This window comes from Phyllobates terribilis, unplaced genomic scaffold (assembly GCF_046119375.1).
Source record: "Phyllobates terribilis strain yellow unplaced genomic scaffold, ASM4611937v1 Scaffold_4075__1_contigs__length_65459, whole genome shotgun sequence".
NCBI classification, from domain to species: Eukaryota; Metazoa; Chordata; class Amphibia; order Anura; family Dendrobatidae; genus Phyllobates; species Phyllobates terribilis.
In genome coordinates, this window is record NW_027366827.1 from 16618 (window position 1) to 30552 (window position 13935).

The window sequence follows — 13935 nt, forward strand, 5'->3', positions numbered from 1 at the left end:
AACAAATACAAAACCAGGGAGATTAATGTTACAAGACAGATCCAAATGCAAACACAAGATAAATACTAACTAATGTTCATGTCTAGAAGAAAAAACACAGCATCAAACCTAAAAAGACCCTGTAATTGGGGGCTTCCTCTCAGGTATATACCAAAAACTCAACAGTTTTGGTTGTCTAACATTAAATAGCTCAAGTTTATGGTATTTTGAGGGAGTTTAGCACAAGTAATGTACCATAATTAAGCATCACTATCGTCTTCATCATCACCTTTATCACTCTCTGCGTTACTCTCTTCCTTAGCATCATCTCCACCTTCCTCCTCCCCTTCATCTTCATCGTCTGACATATTATTCATCACCTCTGTAATTATTTCCTTCACCTCAGCCTTTCTCGATATCAAATCCACCTCAAAATGGGCACCTGGAAAAACAAACAAACAAATAAGCCTCTAGAAGGGAAGTCAATAGTTCAATAATCAAGGGTATTTTACCGAGCTGCCGAAGAATATCTGATAGAGTTGCCTGTGAAATTGAGATGAACAATAGAACAGTAAGCTAACAAAGGAGATAAAAACCTGGAATTTTGGAGATTAGCAGATAATTAAAGATACTTACAGTATTGAAATCAACTTCTTTCAACATGGTGTCAACAACATCATACAATTCCTTCCTGGTAGGCCCCGCCTTCTCCTTTTTGCTTGCTTTACCTTTCCCTAAAATTGAACAACAATTACAATAATTATTATATCATGATGAATGGATTGGGAAGCTATATGGATCCCTCTTATAATAAATTATTTTGTATTAAATCTTAAGTGTGGTAGTTCAAACACATCTTAATAGCAGAAAACCAATGAGGATAGCAGAAAGAATAATGTTAAGTAAACCAACAAGTTTCTATCAAGATTTAAACTTTATAAAAATAAGTCTTACTTCACAAGCAAGAACAAAACATAAACCTATGAGTTTTTAGTACAAGTTCAAAGGAAAGAATGAGATGTGACTAATCTTTTAAAAGGTTTCTATCAAAATCTTGATTTGCCTGAAGTATTCAAGCATAATCTTAAACACAATTCTTTCAAAAACCCTATTGTAAATGTTAATGCCATTTATAATTTACTAACCAAACAGACCCATAGTTATTAAATCTTAATTGTGGTATTTCAAACACATCCTAACTAATGCATGATAGCAGAAACAATAGCCGAATGCAACAGCATAGCCACAACAGGGAAACTGTCAACTGTTTTTTATTTCTTATACTTAAAAAACAGTAAAATTGTGTAGAAAATAGAAAAAAGTGCATTTTAGCCCTGTCATTATAAATTTTATACTAGCTTGCAGTCTATTTACTAATATTATGCATATTTTCACTTTAAAAAGTCCTCAAATTTCTAATTTTAACAGAAATATTAACTTCAATATGAAAATACTAAGTTTATATAAAATACCTTCTTCCTTAGCAGCAGGTTTCGATCTTGATTTGCCCGACTGTTTTCCAGTAGATTCTTTTTTGTTTGATGACTTATCCTCCTTGGGTGTTTTTTCAACCTTCTGTTTCTTACCCTTGGGTGTTTTCACTTCAGAAGGTGAGGCTGAATCTTTTACAGCAGAATCACCTTTTTTCGTAGTTTTAGATGTTTCTTTGCCTTTCGAAGGTTTAGTAGAGCTATTCTTCTTGATATCTTTAGGAGTTTTACTACTTTTTGACACAGACTTCTTTTCCTTGGGCTTTGGACTTGGTGTCTGTTCAATGGGTTCATCTTTCTCTTCTGAAACGATTTCTTCTTCTTCTTCACTCTCTTCCTTTACTGTTTTCTTGTCAATATCTTCTTCCATTGATTCATCTTTCGCATCTGAAGCATCGTCTTTGTCTTCATCCTCACTTTCTTCCTCAACTTTGGAAGCCTTCTTTTGTTTTTCAGCAACTTTTGCCTTCTGCTTGACATGAAAAAAGCAAAAATAATTACAAAAAAAAGTTTGGAAAAGTATTATTACATTCACTCTCTCTCTCTCTCTGTGTGTGAGAAAGAGAGAAGCCCTCTCAAAATGAAAGGGAGTAACTTGAGTAAGTCAGCATTTCAGATTCAGCATATGCTGTAAAGGACACAAAAATGTTGCATGTTGTAGCATAATTCATATTAGTTGACTGAAGAAAATTCTACTAGCGTGTCTTTTCAAGTGACATCATACAAGTTAAAATCTAGTTACAGTTTTCCAGCAGTAAATTAGTGTAATTCATATTAGTTGACTGAAGAAAATGATTGATCTGTTTCTTAGCAGGGGAATGCATAAGAGAATGTGTTTCGTATTTTACTAAGTAACAAACAATAACAGACCTTGGCTGACTTCTTCTCAGCAGAGCTTTTTTTAGAACTAGAACTTCTACTAGGTGTAGCCTTTGATTTGCGCTTTTTCCCTTTCTGTAATTCAAAATTCAAACAACTTTGTCAGAAATGAAGAAGTAAGAAAGGGAGAAGAAAGCAATTCAAAGGAGATAAAAAAAACCTGTTCTTTTTCTGCAAGCAAAACATCAGTTGTGGCATGTGGAGATTGAAGAAATTCCACCAATTTGGCTGAGAGATCTTCCTGAAATTCCATGGAGGATATGGATAACCAAACATATGAACAATATAAAGAAAAATATATTAAGAACAAAGTAAAATACCTTCTTGGAGGTAGATCTATTAACAGGAATGTTCAGAACATCACAGAAGTCTAACAATTTCTCCTTGACACATTTATCAATCTTCTCTTTGGTTTTGGCCCTTTGTTTTTCCTGTTGAATAGATACAAAAGCAAATTATTAATAATGAATGAGATATCCTACCTGCTTTTATTAATTAGAAATCCAAATGTTACCTACACATTGGCACCTAATGTTACCAAAAAACATATACATGCATTTTATGCAGTCACTGATTTTCCATTTCTCATAGATAAAGTCACATGAGAACTCCAAAATCCACAACTTATGCAACAAAATTGTAAATGGATTCATGAGCTTTGGAAACTTTGATTTTAGTGCCCATGAAGTAGGACTCTTGAGCAGTACAGGACATACAATCATAAATGATTAAGCTGAAAACCGTTATGTTATATAACCTACTGATGAGTAATAATTCCATCATAATGGAACACACATAGCACTCCTCCATTTCTAATACTTTCAAGTTTCAATACAAACAGCACAAAAATAAGATCTGTTTCTTGATAGGCCTAGTCATTTTTCAGTGAGTCATAAATTAGCAATCAGGTTTTGGAAAGAAAAAAAGACAAGGACTAAGAAATCTTCACCTCATTTTCAATCCATACAAAACCAGAGAATAAGCCTATGTCTTTCTTCAAATTGTGCACCTGTAAGAAACCCAACACAAATTAGTTCTCCTAACCAAAAGAGAGAGGGAGAGAGTTCAGTCAAAAGAATGGCAATGAAACAGCAAAATTAAGATAGAGAGCAAAAAGCAACATCACCTTTGCCTTTTTCCCAAAAAGGATTGTATGCAGTAATTGAAGATTGTCATCAGGTTTTCTCTTGGATAATTTGTAAGCCACTGTATATTTCAGGTGCATAAAATCAGACCACAAAAGATGCAGCAATTCAGTATGTGAATATAACAGTAGATATTGGATTGAAAGGACAAGAGCATAAACACATAAGAAACTCACAAATCAGGCTTGCAACTACTTCAGCCATCCTTATTAGTAAAATATGTCTAGGCCTTATTTTATATTACAGACTACTCATCAGGTCAATGTTGTCTTCACTTTTCATTATCTTATTGCCTATTAATTGAATTTGGAAAAAGAAATTCTTAGTTTCATCAAGGATTTGATAAAACACCAACCCAAGATCTTAACTACAACCAAGGTAAATTAGAACTTGAAGCTTCTAATTTCCATTTCTAAAATTACCAGTTTTCTGTTACTTAGAAAACAAGTTGATAATGACAAAGACTTGACTTTTTAAAGGTAAGTTAACACTCCATGTTCAAGATGTTACCAAGATGTTAGCAACTTCAGAAACTTAACTGAATCCAAATTGTTTGAGAAGTGATCATTATTGAAAAACAGCCTCTTAAATTGAGCTTTTATTTCTAAACAACTAATACTTTTTTCTGGAATAGTAGTCATATACTGTCAAATAATGCAACTGTCAAAATTATAAATGCAGCAAATGCTGCTAAAGAAAAGCCAATATGTGGTTATTGTACTATAATCCATTTAACTGGTCCTGTGTGACAGCTATATCTGAAATTTCTATCAGTAAGTCTGTAATGTACAGTAATTCTTTATATAAAGGCTACATCTTTTCAATTCTCCAATGCAATACCTCTTCAACACTTCTAAGATCAAGCAACTGTATTAGCATCATTAACTTGTTACACCATTGCTATTATACACCAATGCCAAAATTAACTCAAATGTTTCATAGACCGTTATGGAAAAAATGCAATATACAAACCAGAAAGAATATATGCATGATAAATCGTTAGGAAAGACTACCCACCATTTGGAATATCCTTCAGCAGTGTGCCACTACCCTGAAAATCAAAATACAGATGGAACTTACGTGAGCCAGTACAGAGCAGAGAAGCAGATGCAGCTATAATAGTTTTAGGTAGTATGAGCTAACAAAGAGGCAGTACATTGAACGCTGAATGATTATCTCGTGTCAAAACCCCTTTTGTATAATTCATAAAATACAACAAAACAAGTCTGTTCACGAATAGACTAATCCAATTTCTGAAAGTGTCAACAACTTCCAAAATGTTCTGCAAAGCATCGAGTAATTCAACAATTTGCGAAAAAGTAGGTGAAATTACCTTCGCAATTGTTAGGGATTTTGGTGCAGGGGACCTCAGAAGCGAAGATGGGGCAGAGTAGCGTTCCACTGTCTTCCTCTCTCTCGTGGGCCTCTCATTAGGCGTCCTTGCTACATCTTGCTTCTCCGGCTCCGCTTCTTTCTCCTCTTCACCCTCTTCTTCATCCTCTTCAACTTTCTCCTCGCTACCTTTTCTCTTCCTCTTCTTCTTCGCCGATTTCTCTTCTTCCTCCATTTCTCCTTTATCTTCCTCACTCACATCTCCTCCCTCTTTCTCCTCCCCTCCTTCCTTATCAGATTCGGAGCCCGCACCTTTCTCCTCTTCCACTACTCCTTTTTCTTCACCGCCACCGTCTTCATCTCCGCGTTTCTCCTCCATCTCAGCCTCTCCTCCATTCTCCGGCTTCTTAACCTCCGCCTTCTCGTCAATAGCCATTGAATACGATCGAAAACCGACAGGAAAATTCAAGCGCTAAATCTGCAGATAACAGGAAGAAAAGACAAAACCCTAGCTGTAGATCGAGATGTGAAATTGGATTACAGACAAACGGTGACCTAATGAGTCGATTTACGCGAGAGCGAAACAAGTTTAGAAATTTCGGAGTGAGAGGGAGAGAAGTGTCGGAATTGTGAGCGCGGATTCTTCGTAGCAGAGACAGCTTCGAGGTTGGAGTAGCGGGTAGGCTTTTATATTTAGGCGAAACTTTGTGCCTTTCCGAAATTCAAAAGATTTGCGAAAATTTTCGCGAATATAATCCAAAGCCTCCAAATTTTCCTTTCCCTCCAAAACTAAATTCACGAAGAGCGCACGTGGTTTGAAACCAAAACAAATTAACAAAGTACTAAAAATGAACACTTGCAAGTAGACATGTTTTTGGTCATCTCAAATTAACCGGTTTGAGTCGACCAAATGGATCACAATTTTTTTTTCAATTTTTTTTAAAACTAGAAAAAAATATCAACATGTATATTAAAATCACAGTTTTTTTGTTCAAAAATGAGCATTACAAACACAGAGTAATTGTTGTTATGGGCTTGTCCTCTACGAATATTTGATAACTTTTTCGAAAATTAAATGTTAATATAAACCATATGTGTAAGGTTAAAAAAGGCAAATTTGTTGAGACATTATGTCATTCGCTGAGTTCCATATAGAGTTACGGAAATAATGGAAAATAACAATAATAAGATGACAGGGAAAATATCACGTCTTCGTTTGGTAAACTATATTTATTCTTTTAAAAATTTCTTTAAAAAATATTTTCCTTCTTTTCGAAAACACGTAATTAGTTTACTTTTATCTTATCTTTCATACTAATTTATCAAAAAAAATACACGTATTCTTATAAAAAAATACTTTTCATAAGACAAACTACTATTAAAATCCCTTTATAAATAATAAACTTATTTATAAATACACAAACCTAGCAAACCTAAATCATAATTAACAACAATCTAACAAGTATATTCTCTTTTTAAATCTTAATCAATGGAACAAATTCATCCAACTCTAAATAAAGTAACTAAAACTCAATAGATTTTACCCAAAAATGTTTATCCTTGATCTCCAAATTCAACACCTTGTGACCAGGAGGAAAATAGAAAGACATGTATATTCACTATTCAGTAACAAAAAATGAGGCCATACAATCATACATACATCAAAGACAACAGATTAATTTACATGTAATATCAATACACATCCACATACATATACAAAGCAATCAAGCATGGAGATCACAGCTACAAAAACTAATCATTTAAAGGTCAGTAGAGGGAAACTAAAGCGGTTGTTTGTTCAGGAGTGACTAAAACAACTGATTAAACTATTTACTGTGAACTGATTTTATTTTCTATCATCTACAAGCAAGCAATTTTTCTAAGTCATGGCATTTAGCAGATGTACCTCAAGCTTAAGAATCATTAGCTTTATCTTTTTCTGCATTATTCTCACCCTTATTCATCTTCTTCATCTTCATCATCAGACATACTATTCATCACGTCTGTAATTATTTCCTTTACCTCAGCCTTCCTGTGCATCAAATCCAACCCAAAATGGGTACCTGAATAGTACAAGATGAACAAATAAGCCTCCAGAAAACAAGTAAAATGTGAAGTAAATTCTCCATACCAAGCTGCCGCAGAATATCGGATAAAGTTGCCTGCAAAATTGAATTAAAAATATATAAATTTTGTTTAATAGCTGATCAAGAAAAGGGAATGAAAACAATTCGAGCAACTTACAGTATTGAAATCAACTTCTTGCAAAATGTTCACGACGACAGAATGCATTTCCTCCTTGCTAGGTCCTGTATTCTCCTTTTTGCTTGCTTTACCTTTTTCTATAATACACAAAAATTATTACTATTTTGGAACCAAAAAAAAAAAACTAAAAAGACATTCGACAGTAATCACAGTTATCATCCCATGTGTAGATATCATGATAATTGGCTATCAGAAGTTATATAAAAAATCTAAAAGTAGCATCAAAGTTTTAATATTTACCTTTTTCCTTTTTGGATTTTGATTTGCCTGACTGTTTTCGGCCAGAATCTTTTTCGTCAGTAGACTTGGTCTTCTTGGTTTCAGTAGAATCTTTTGCAGATGAATCACTTTTTTGGGGAGTTGTTCTGGACTTTTGTTTGGTTTCTGAAGGCTTCTCAGAGGTATGCTTTTTTATATCTGTTTGATTTTTCCTACTTCTTAACCCGGATTTCTGTTTAGATTTTGGAGTGGGGGTCTTTTCTTTAGATTCATCTCCCTCTTCTGAATTAATCTCATCTTCCTTATGCTCTTTCTTGTCACCGTCTTCTTCCATGGATTCGTCTTTGGCATCTGAGTTTTCATCTTTGTCTTCATCTCCACTTTCTTCCTCAGCTTTTAATGTCTTATTTTGATTTTCTCCAGTTTTTTTCTTCTACTTGCACAAGATAAGTTTGACAGGAATTGAAGTTTGACAGGTTAATATTTGGATAAAATTGAAGTTTGATAGGAATTGCAGCAATGAAATATATACACTCATAACTTTCAGATGCTCTCACCAAGACTCCAACCTAGAAGGGCATTAATCTTAGCTTCATGTATTATTAATCATTACCATATTTCTACAATTCAAAAATAGAAGTAAGAAAATTCTAAGAAGCGTGATGATAAGTGTAAATCATGCTATGAATATGTACATACATTCATCTATTCAGATAAGTATTGGGTAAATTTTCAGTAAGCTAACATAGCATCAGTGGGACGAAAATGTGCAATTTTCAGGAAAAACTTTATTTTCATAAAACATGGTAATTCAGTTGGAAGGAAGGAGAGACATGGTATACAATCCAGCACTTTATATTGCTTTTGTTTAAGACATGGTGATTAGAACATTTATAGAAATTCAAATTCATGGCACATCTTTGGAAAAAAAAAGCTAAAAGGCCATAACAAATATGGGGCAGTAATTAAATTTCAGCATGTGCTCTAAAGGGAGCACAACATGTTTTTATTTATAGATTTCAACAATCATTTGCACAATCTAATTATACTGCTTCTGCTATGATTTATCCAAGGCAAGCTACTTGAACAAAGCTAGTAAACCTAATTCATTAACTAATGAGGCTGTATCGCTATAGTCATCTCACACTCTGAATAAAAGTCAAGGGGTTTGTTTGGCTAAGTCCAATTTAATGCAACTTAATAGCTTAAGTATTCATTTGAAATAATCTAGTTTGGTCATATCAATTATAATGGCAATTAGAATATCACTTAATAGTTACTTCTTTACACATATTTCCAAGTTGAGTAACAAGTTTTTTTTTTTAATTCCCATTATATTGGATAATGGGATTACTATGGTATTCAAGTATTCAAAATACAAACCCTAGGAAGTTACAGGCAGTTAACAAAGATAAATTCTTGATGTGTAATTAGCTATTTGTCAGTTGGCTAGAGAACATTTTATCTGTGTGTTGTTTGTATTAATTCTTCTGAAAGGTGAAGAATAGCAGGAGATACATACAATTTGAAAGCACAGAGGATAAACTGTTTCACAAATATTTGCTCATGTTCGAATCATACTAGGTAACAAATGATAACACACCTTTGATGATTTTTCAGCAGTGCCTTCTTTGGAGCTAGAGCTTCTACTAGGTGTTGCCTTTGATTTGCGCTTTTTACCCTTCTGTAGTTCATAATATAAACAATATCACGGTACTTTAATCCACTTAAGAAGAAAAAATTGACGAAGAAAATGATTTGAAGAATCTAAAAATACCTGTTCCTTGTCTGCAAGCAAAACATCAGTTGTGGCATGTGGAGATTGAAGAAATTCCAACAATTTGGCCGAGAGATCTTCCTGAAATTCCATGGAGCAAGGGATAATCAATCATAAGAACATTATTTAGGAAAATATATTAAGAATAAAAAGTTAAATACCTTCTTGGAGGAAGATTTATTAACAGGAATGTTCAGAACATCACAGAAGTCTAACAATTTCTCCTTGACGCATTTATCAATCTTCTCTTTGACTTTGGCCCTTTGTTTTTCCTGTTCAATTGAACAAAAGCAATTTCAAATAAACAAGATATCGTCCCAGATATGATTCAAGTAAAGCCTGAAGGTAATAGAATCAGAACCAAGTTTCGGAGTTTATTTTTGTACATATGAAGCATTAGTAGACCAATATAAGGTATACTTCTCTACAAAACACTTGATGTATTTTTAATGAACATATACACTACATCATTTCTTCAGAATTATTTACCTCATTTTCCACCCATACGAAACCTGAGAATAATCCAATGTCTTTCTTCAAATTGTGCACCTGTGAGAAAGCACACAATGTATGTTATGCTTACCAGGAGTTCAACAAGTCAATAACGAGCAAGAAATCTATCTTTATAATACTAAAGCAACATGAAAAACCGCACGTGTATCAGTCTCTTATTGATATGGACATGTGTCATCTTCTCATTAATTCGTAGCAGTTTTTTACACGTGTCAAATTTTAAGACAGTTATTATCTATAGCCACATGACATCCAATTTGGCAGACACGTGGCATAAATTATACACATTCCCTTACTATTATATGATTAAAATACTCTAACTTAATAAAAGGAAATAATGTAATTTAGAAAGAACTAGAATCCGACATTATCTTTTATATTTGATTATAAAGATATCCTATAAAGAAAAATACGAAATGACTAAAATAAAAAATACACAAAATCACAATTATTAGGAAAGTATTATATAACACAATCATTTCTTATTATCTATGAGAAAGATAATTGCTTATACTGTGACTCAATATGATATATTTATTAGCATTATTTATTTATTTATATTCAAAAAATATAACTATAAATGAGAAATCTCAAACTAGTTGTTGACTAAAAGAACAGCAACACAGCATCAAAGTTATACAGAAAGCAACAAACAATACCTTTGCTTTTTTCCCATAGAGTATAGTGTGAAGTAATTGAAGATTGTCATCGGGTTTTCTCTTGGATATTTTGTAAGTCACTGTATAATTTAGCATAGATGGTCAAGGCAGAACATACACAGAGTCACAGACACAGCAAAAACTTCTACAGCCCAACTTGCAGATAATCGACAAATGCTTTAAATATACAAATGCTTTAAATATACAAAAGTTAATTGGAAGTCATTAATTAGAGCTTTTCAAGTGAGCATTGACCTTGCTACGTACAAATGCTTTAAATATAAACAAATTCTCTGAGTCAGCTTTCAGATAATCGACAAAAACAGTGAGGAAGATGAAGCTTCCTGCATCCAACTGTGCTAATGAAATTGTCAACTTTGGCTCACAATTTTGCAAGAACAGTAATCATCATTTCATGGGTTTCATAATCATCCACTGCAAGAAACACTGTGTCTGGTTTAAAGACGTGATTTTTATTTCTTTATTGTGCACGTGGTTGGTTTTATGAAAATCTCCCTTAATAAAAAGGTATTATCATTCTACTCTCACAAGTTGCAGCAAACTTATGAACTTATTTCTACTCCAGCATGTGCTAATTCTGCTATAATTTGTTAATTCAGTCTCAACTCTCTGAAATAAAATCTCAATTATTGGCATGGTCACCTATGTCCTTTTGTCGACTGGAAAGGGGAAAAAACAGCCACTAAACATTCATAACCATGCTTCACTTGCCAATGGATAACAATTTCAAATATGTAAGCAACCATATAAACATCATGAACATGTTATACAATAATTTTTGTAACTCCAATCTCAGCCCCAATAATTCCTACTTACAGCACTATAATGAAAACTAAAAGATGCAAAATAGAAAGAACAAAGATAAAAACGTACCATTTGGAATATCCTTGAGCATTGTGCCACTACCCTGAACATGAAGCAGAAAAGGGAACTTATATCAAATCCAGACAGAGCAGTTGCAGATTCATGCATCTTAGAGACAATTATTTTCAAACAGCATTAATCTCTACAATACAAATGGTAGTTAGTCCTTAGTTTTGTGCCATGTCTGCAGTTGCTTCAACTAATGCTTCTATCTGTCACATTTTTCATTACTGAATGGATTCTTTATACTGGTAGAAACGCAGTTTTCATAGCAAGATTTGAAGACCTATCTCTACATATTTTAATCTCTAGAAGAAAACTGAGTGGGCGTTAAAGCAGAGCTAAGAGTTCAGGTGGAAACTCGCCCACGTCACAGTAGAATCACTTCATGAGCTCCCTCTTCCTCTCTTTCTCCATGTCTTCAAATATTCAATAGCTCACCTCCAAGGCGAAGTTGGTGTAATATTGATCTGTATCAAACTCAGAGATCATCTGAAACTATACCAAACAGGGCCTAATGCACAGGTTCTCTCCAAATTCTCTCCCTTCTCTAGACTTCCAAATGTAAATAAATCTAGGTGTCTTGATACTTCACAATTTCAAAATGTAAATTGAGGAGTTAGGAAATAACCTTTGCAATTGTCAGTGGTTTGGTACCAGAGGACCTCGCATGCGAAGATGGGGCAGAGTAGCGTTCCACTGTCTTCCTCTCTCGTGTGGGCCTCTCGTTGGGAGTCCTTGCTTCACCATGCTTCTCCTCCTCCTGCTTCGGCTCCTCTTCACCTTCCTCTGAGCTCTTCTTCTTCTCCTCCTCCTCGGCCAATTCCTTCTCGGATACGCCACCAATCTCTTTCTCCTCTCCCACTACTTCCTCTTTAGCTTCCTCTTCTCCAACGCCACCCGCAGCTTCTTCTCCACTCTCCAGCTTCTTCTCCTCCTCCCCGTGATCGTCAATAGCCATTGACTACTCAACAGAGACCGTGAACAGGTGCAAATCAACAGAAGATGGAACCCTAGCTCCGGGCGGAAGGTTGAATAGTAGATGAAGTTTGGAGAGAAGCGATGATCCAGTAAGGGGAGTGATGAGAAGAGGAAGAAAGCATCGGAATTTTGGGAGGGTCGGGCACTCTTCTGATTCTGACTGATCGGCCTGAAATTTTCGAGGTTGCACTTTTGCTAACTTCCGTGTGTGTTTTGTTTTTATTAGCATCTACTCGGCCTCATCATTATCTAACGATTCGGAGTATTTTAATTCATGTTCATTTTTTTTCTTTTTCTTATTGCAGGTCAACGAAGGGGTTCCTCCTAATCAGAAGGTAACCCCGCATTATCATTCCTGATAATGTTTATAGAAATAAGAAGAAAATTAAGGAGCAAAGGTTGCGATACTCGCAGTCTTTGTCGCAAAGTCCTATATAAGTATCAGGTACACTACGTAATGTACAAGTATTACAAAGGTAAGCAACATAATCTAGGTCAATGTCGTGCACATCCTTGGAAGCAATGAAGTCCTTTGCCCTGTTATTTTATCTGAAGCAATGGAAAATCTCACGGCATTGAACTGTTGAAGATCCTTAACAGCATCTTGAATGATGGTCTTAATGCTTCAGGGTACCTGCCAAATATGACGAATAGCATTAATAACTGTTAAGTTATCGCCCTCTAATATAATGTTTTCAAGCTTCAATTGATGCGCCATCTTGATGCCTTCTAGTGCTGCTCTTGCCTCACTTTGAATTGCAGAAGAAGCTTTGATGCTTTTGCGATTAATTTTAATGACATTACCCTGAGAATCACGAATGACACTGCTAATGTGGGACTCATCGCTAGGGAGATAAGAGGCGTCGAAATTAATTTTGCACCAACCTTCCGGCGGCCTGTGCCAGGAAATACCATTCTTCCTCTTCTTACGAGATTGTGGACTATTACGACCCGCTTTGTTATTGTTGGTCGGATGACCGTGTTTTACCGAATTGAAATCTTTAGTTGCAGTCCAAGAATGAAATTGAATGAAGGCCATGTCAATGGGTTTAGAATTAGGACTACTAGTTTTGTCAAAGATTAGCCTATTCCTATGTTCCCATAATTCAAACCATAAGAAAAAAATGATGTCAATATTCCTATTGTTATTGAGAAAATATTCGAAGTCAGCTACAAAATTATTAGTGAATATATGGTTAATTTTCCGCCCCGTTCTCTGTTCTAGGATTGCAAACGTGTCAACAGTTACCGGACATTGAAAGAAGAAATGTGATGTAGTTTCGCAATAACCATTACAGGGTGTACAAATATTTGGAACTCGGTTAAAGTACCTGTTCAATCTCTCTGTAGTAGGAAGACAATCCGACAGAGCTTTCCAAAGGAAATTTTTAATTTTCGGTGGAATATTGAGATTCCACATCTTAGCAAACACAGATGAATTTGAATTAGTGGAGGTATTTTTAGCGAGTTGAACTGCATTTTTTGTGCTAAAATCTCCTGAGCTTGAAGGCTGCCAGATCAGTTTGTCAGCAAAAGCTGCGGACGGAATATAAATTTTAATGATTTGATTAACAATAGTAGTTGGAAGTAAAGTAGCTAACTTAATGGGATCCCACGTATTAGCATTTGTAATAAACTCCGCAACTTTAGTATTTGTGTTATGCACAAGAGGGTTGAAATAGGGAGTAATATCAATGTCTGGAATCCAACGATCTATCCAGCATTGTATATCCTTTCCATTTCCTAGAATCCAGAAAAGACCCTTCTTAAATTTGTCTCGCAAGTGCAATAAGCGGCCGAATTGCCAAGAA

At 34.7% G+C, this 13935-nt stretch overlaps 2 protein-coding genes across 2 annotated transcripts; both read right to left on the reverse strand.

Annotated features, from left to right (window-relative positions):
• Positions 1-239: 239 nt before the first annotated feature.
• On the reverse strand, positions 240-5261 carry LOC141248774 (uncharacterized). Its single transcript, XM_073669448.1, has 12 exons — positions 5001-5261; positions 4827-4949; positions 4511-4544; positions 3475-3554; positions 3298-3357; positions 2669-2779; positions 2509-2589; positions 2346-2423; positions 1452-1938; positions 616-713; positions 492-522; positions 240-421 (listed from the first exon to the last, which is right to left on the reverse strand). Exons 1-12 carry the CDS (start codon positions 5259-5261, stop codon positions 240-242), a joined length of 1626 nt encoding a protein of 541 aa, XP_073525549.1.
• A 1520-nt stretch (positions 5262-6781) lies between these two features.
• LOC141248775 (uncharacterized) lies at positions 6782-10354 on the reverse strand. The gene is made up of 12 exons (XM_073669450.1): positions 10259-10354; positions 10013-10019; positions 9915-9919; positions 9742-9834; positions 9576-9635; positions 9248-9358; positions 9087-9167; positions 8913-8993; positions 7331-7742; positions 7070-7167; positions 6957-6987; positions 6782-6888 (listed from the first exon to the last, which is right to left on the reverse strand). Exons 1-12 carry the CDS (start codon positions 10352-10354, stop codon positions 6782-6784), a joined length of 1182 nt encoding a protein of 393 aa, XP_073525551.1.
• Between the last annotated feature and the right edge of the window lie 3581 nt (positions 10355-13935).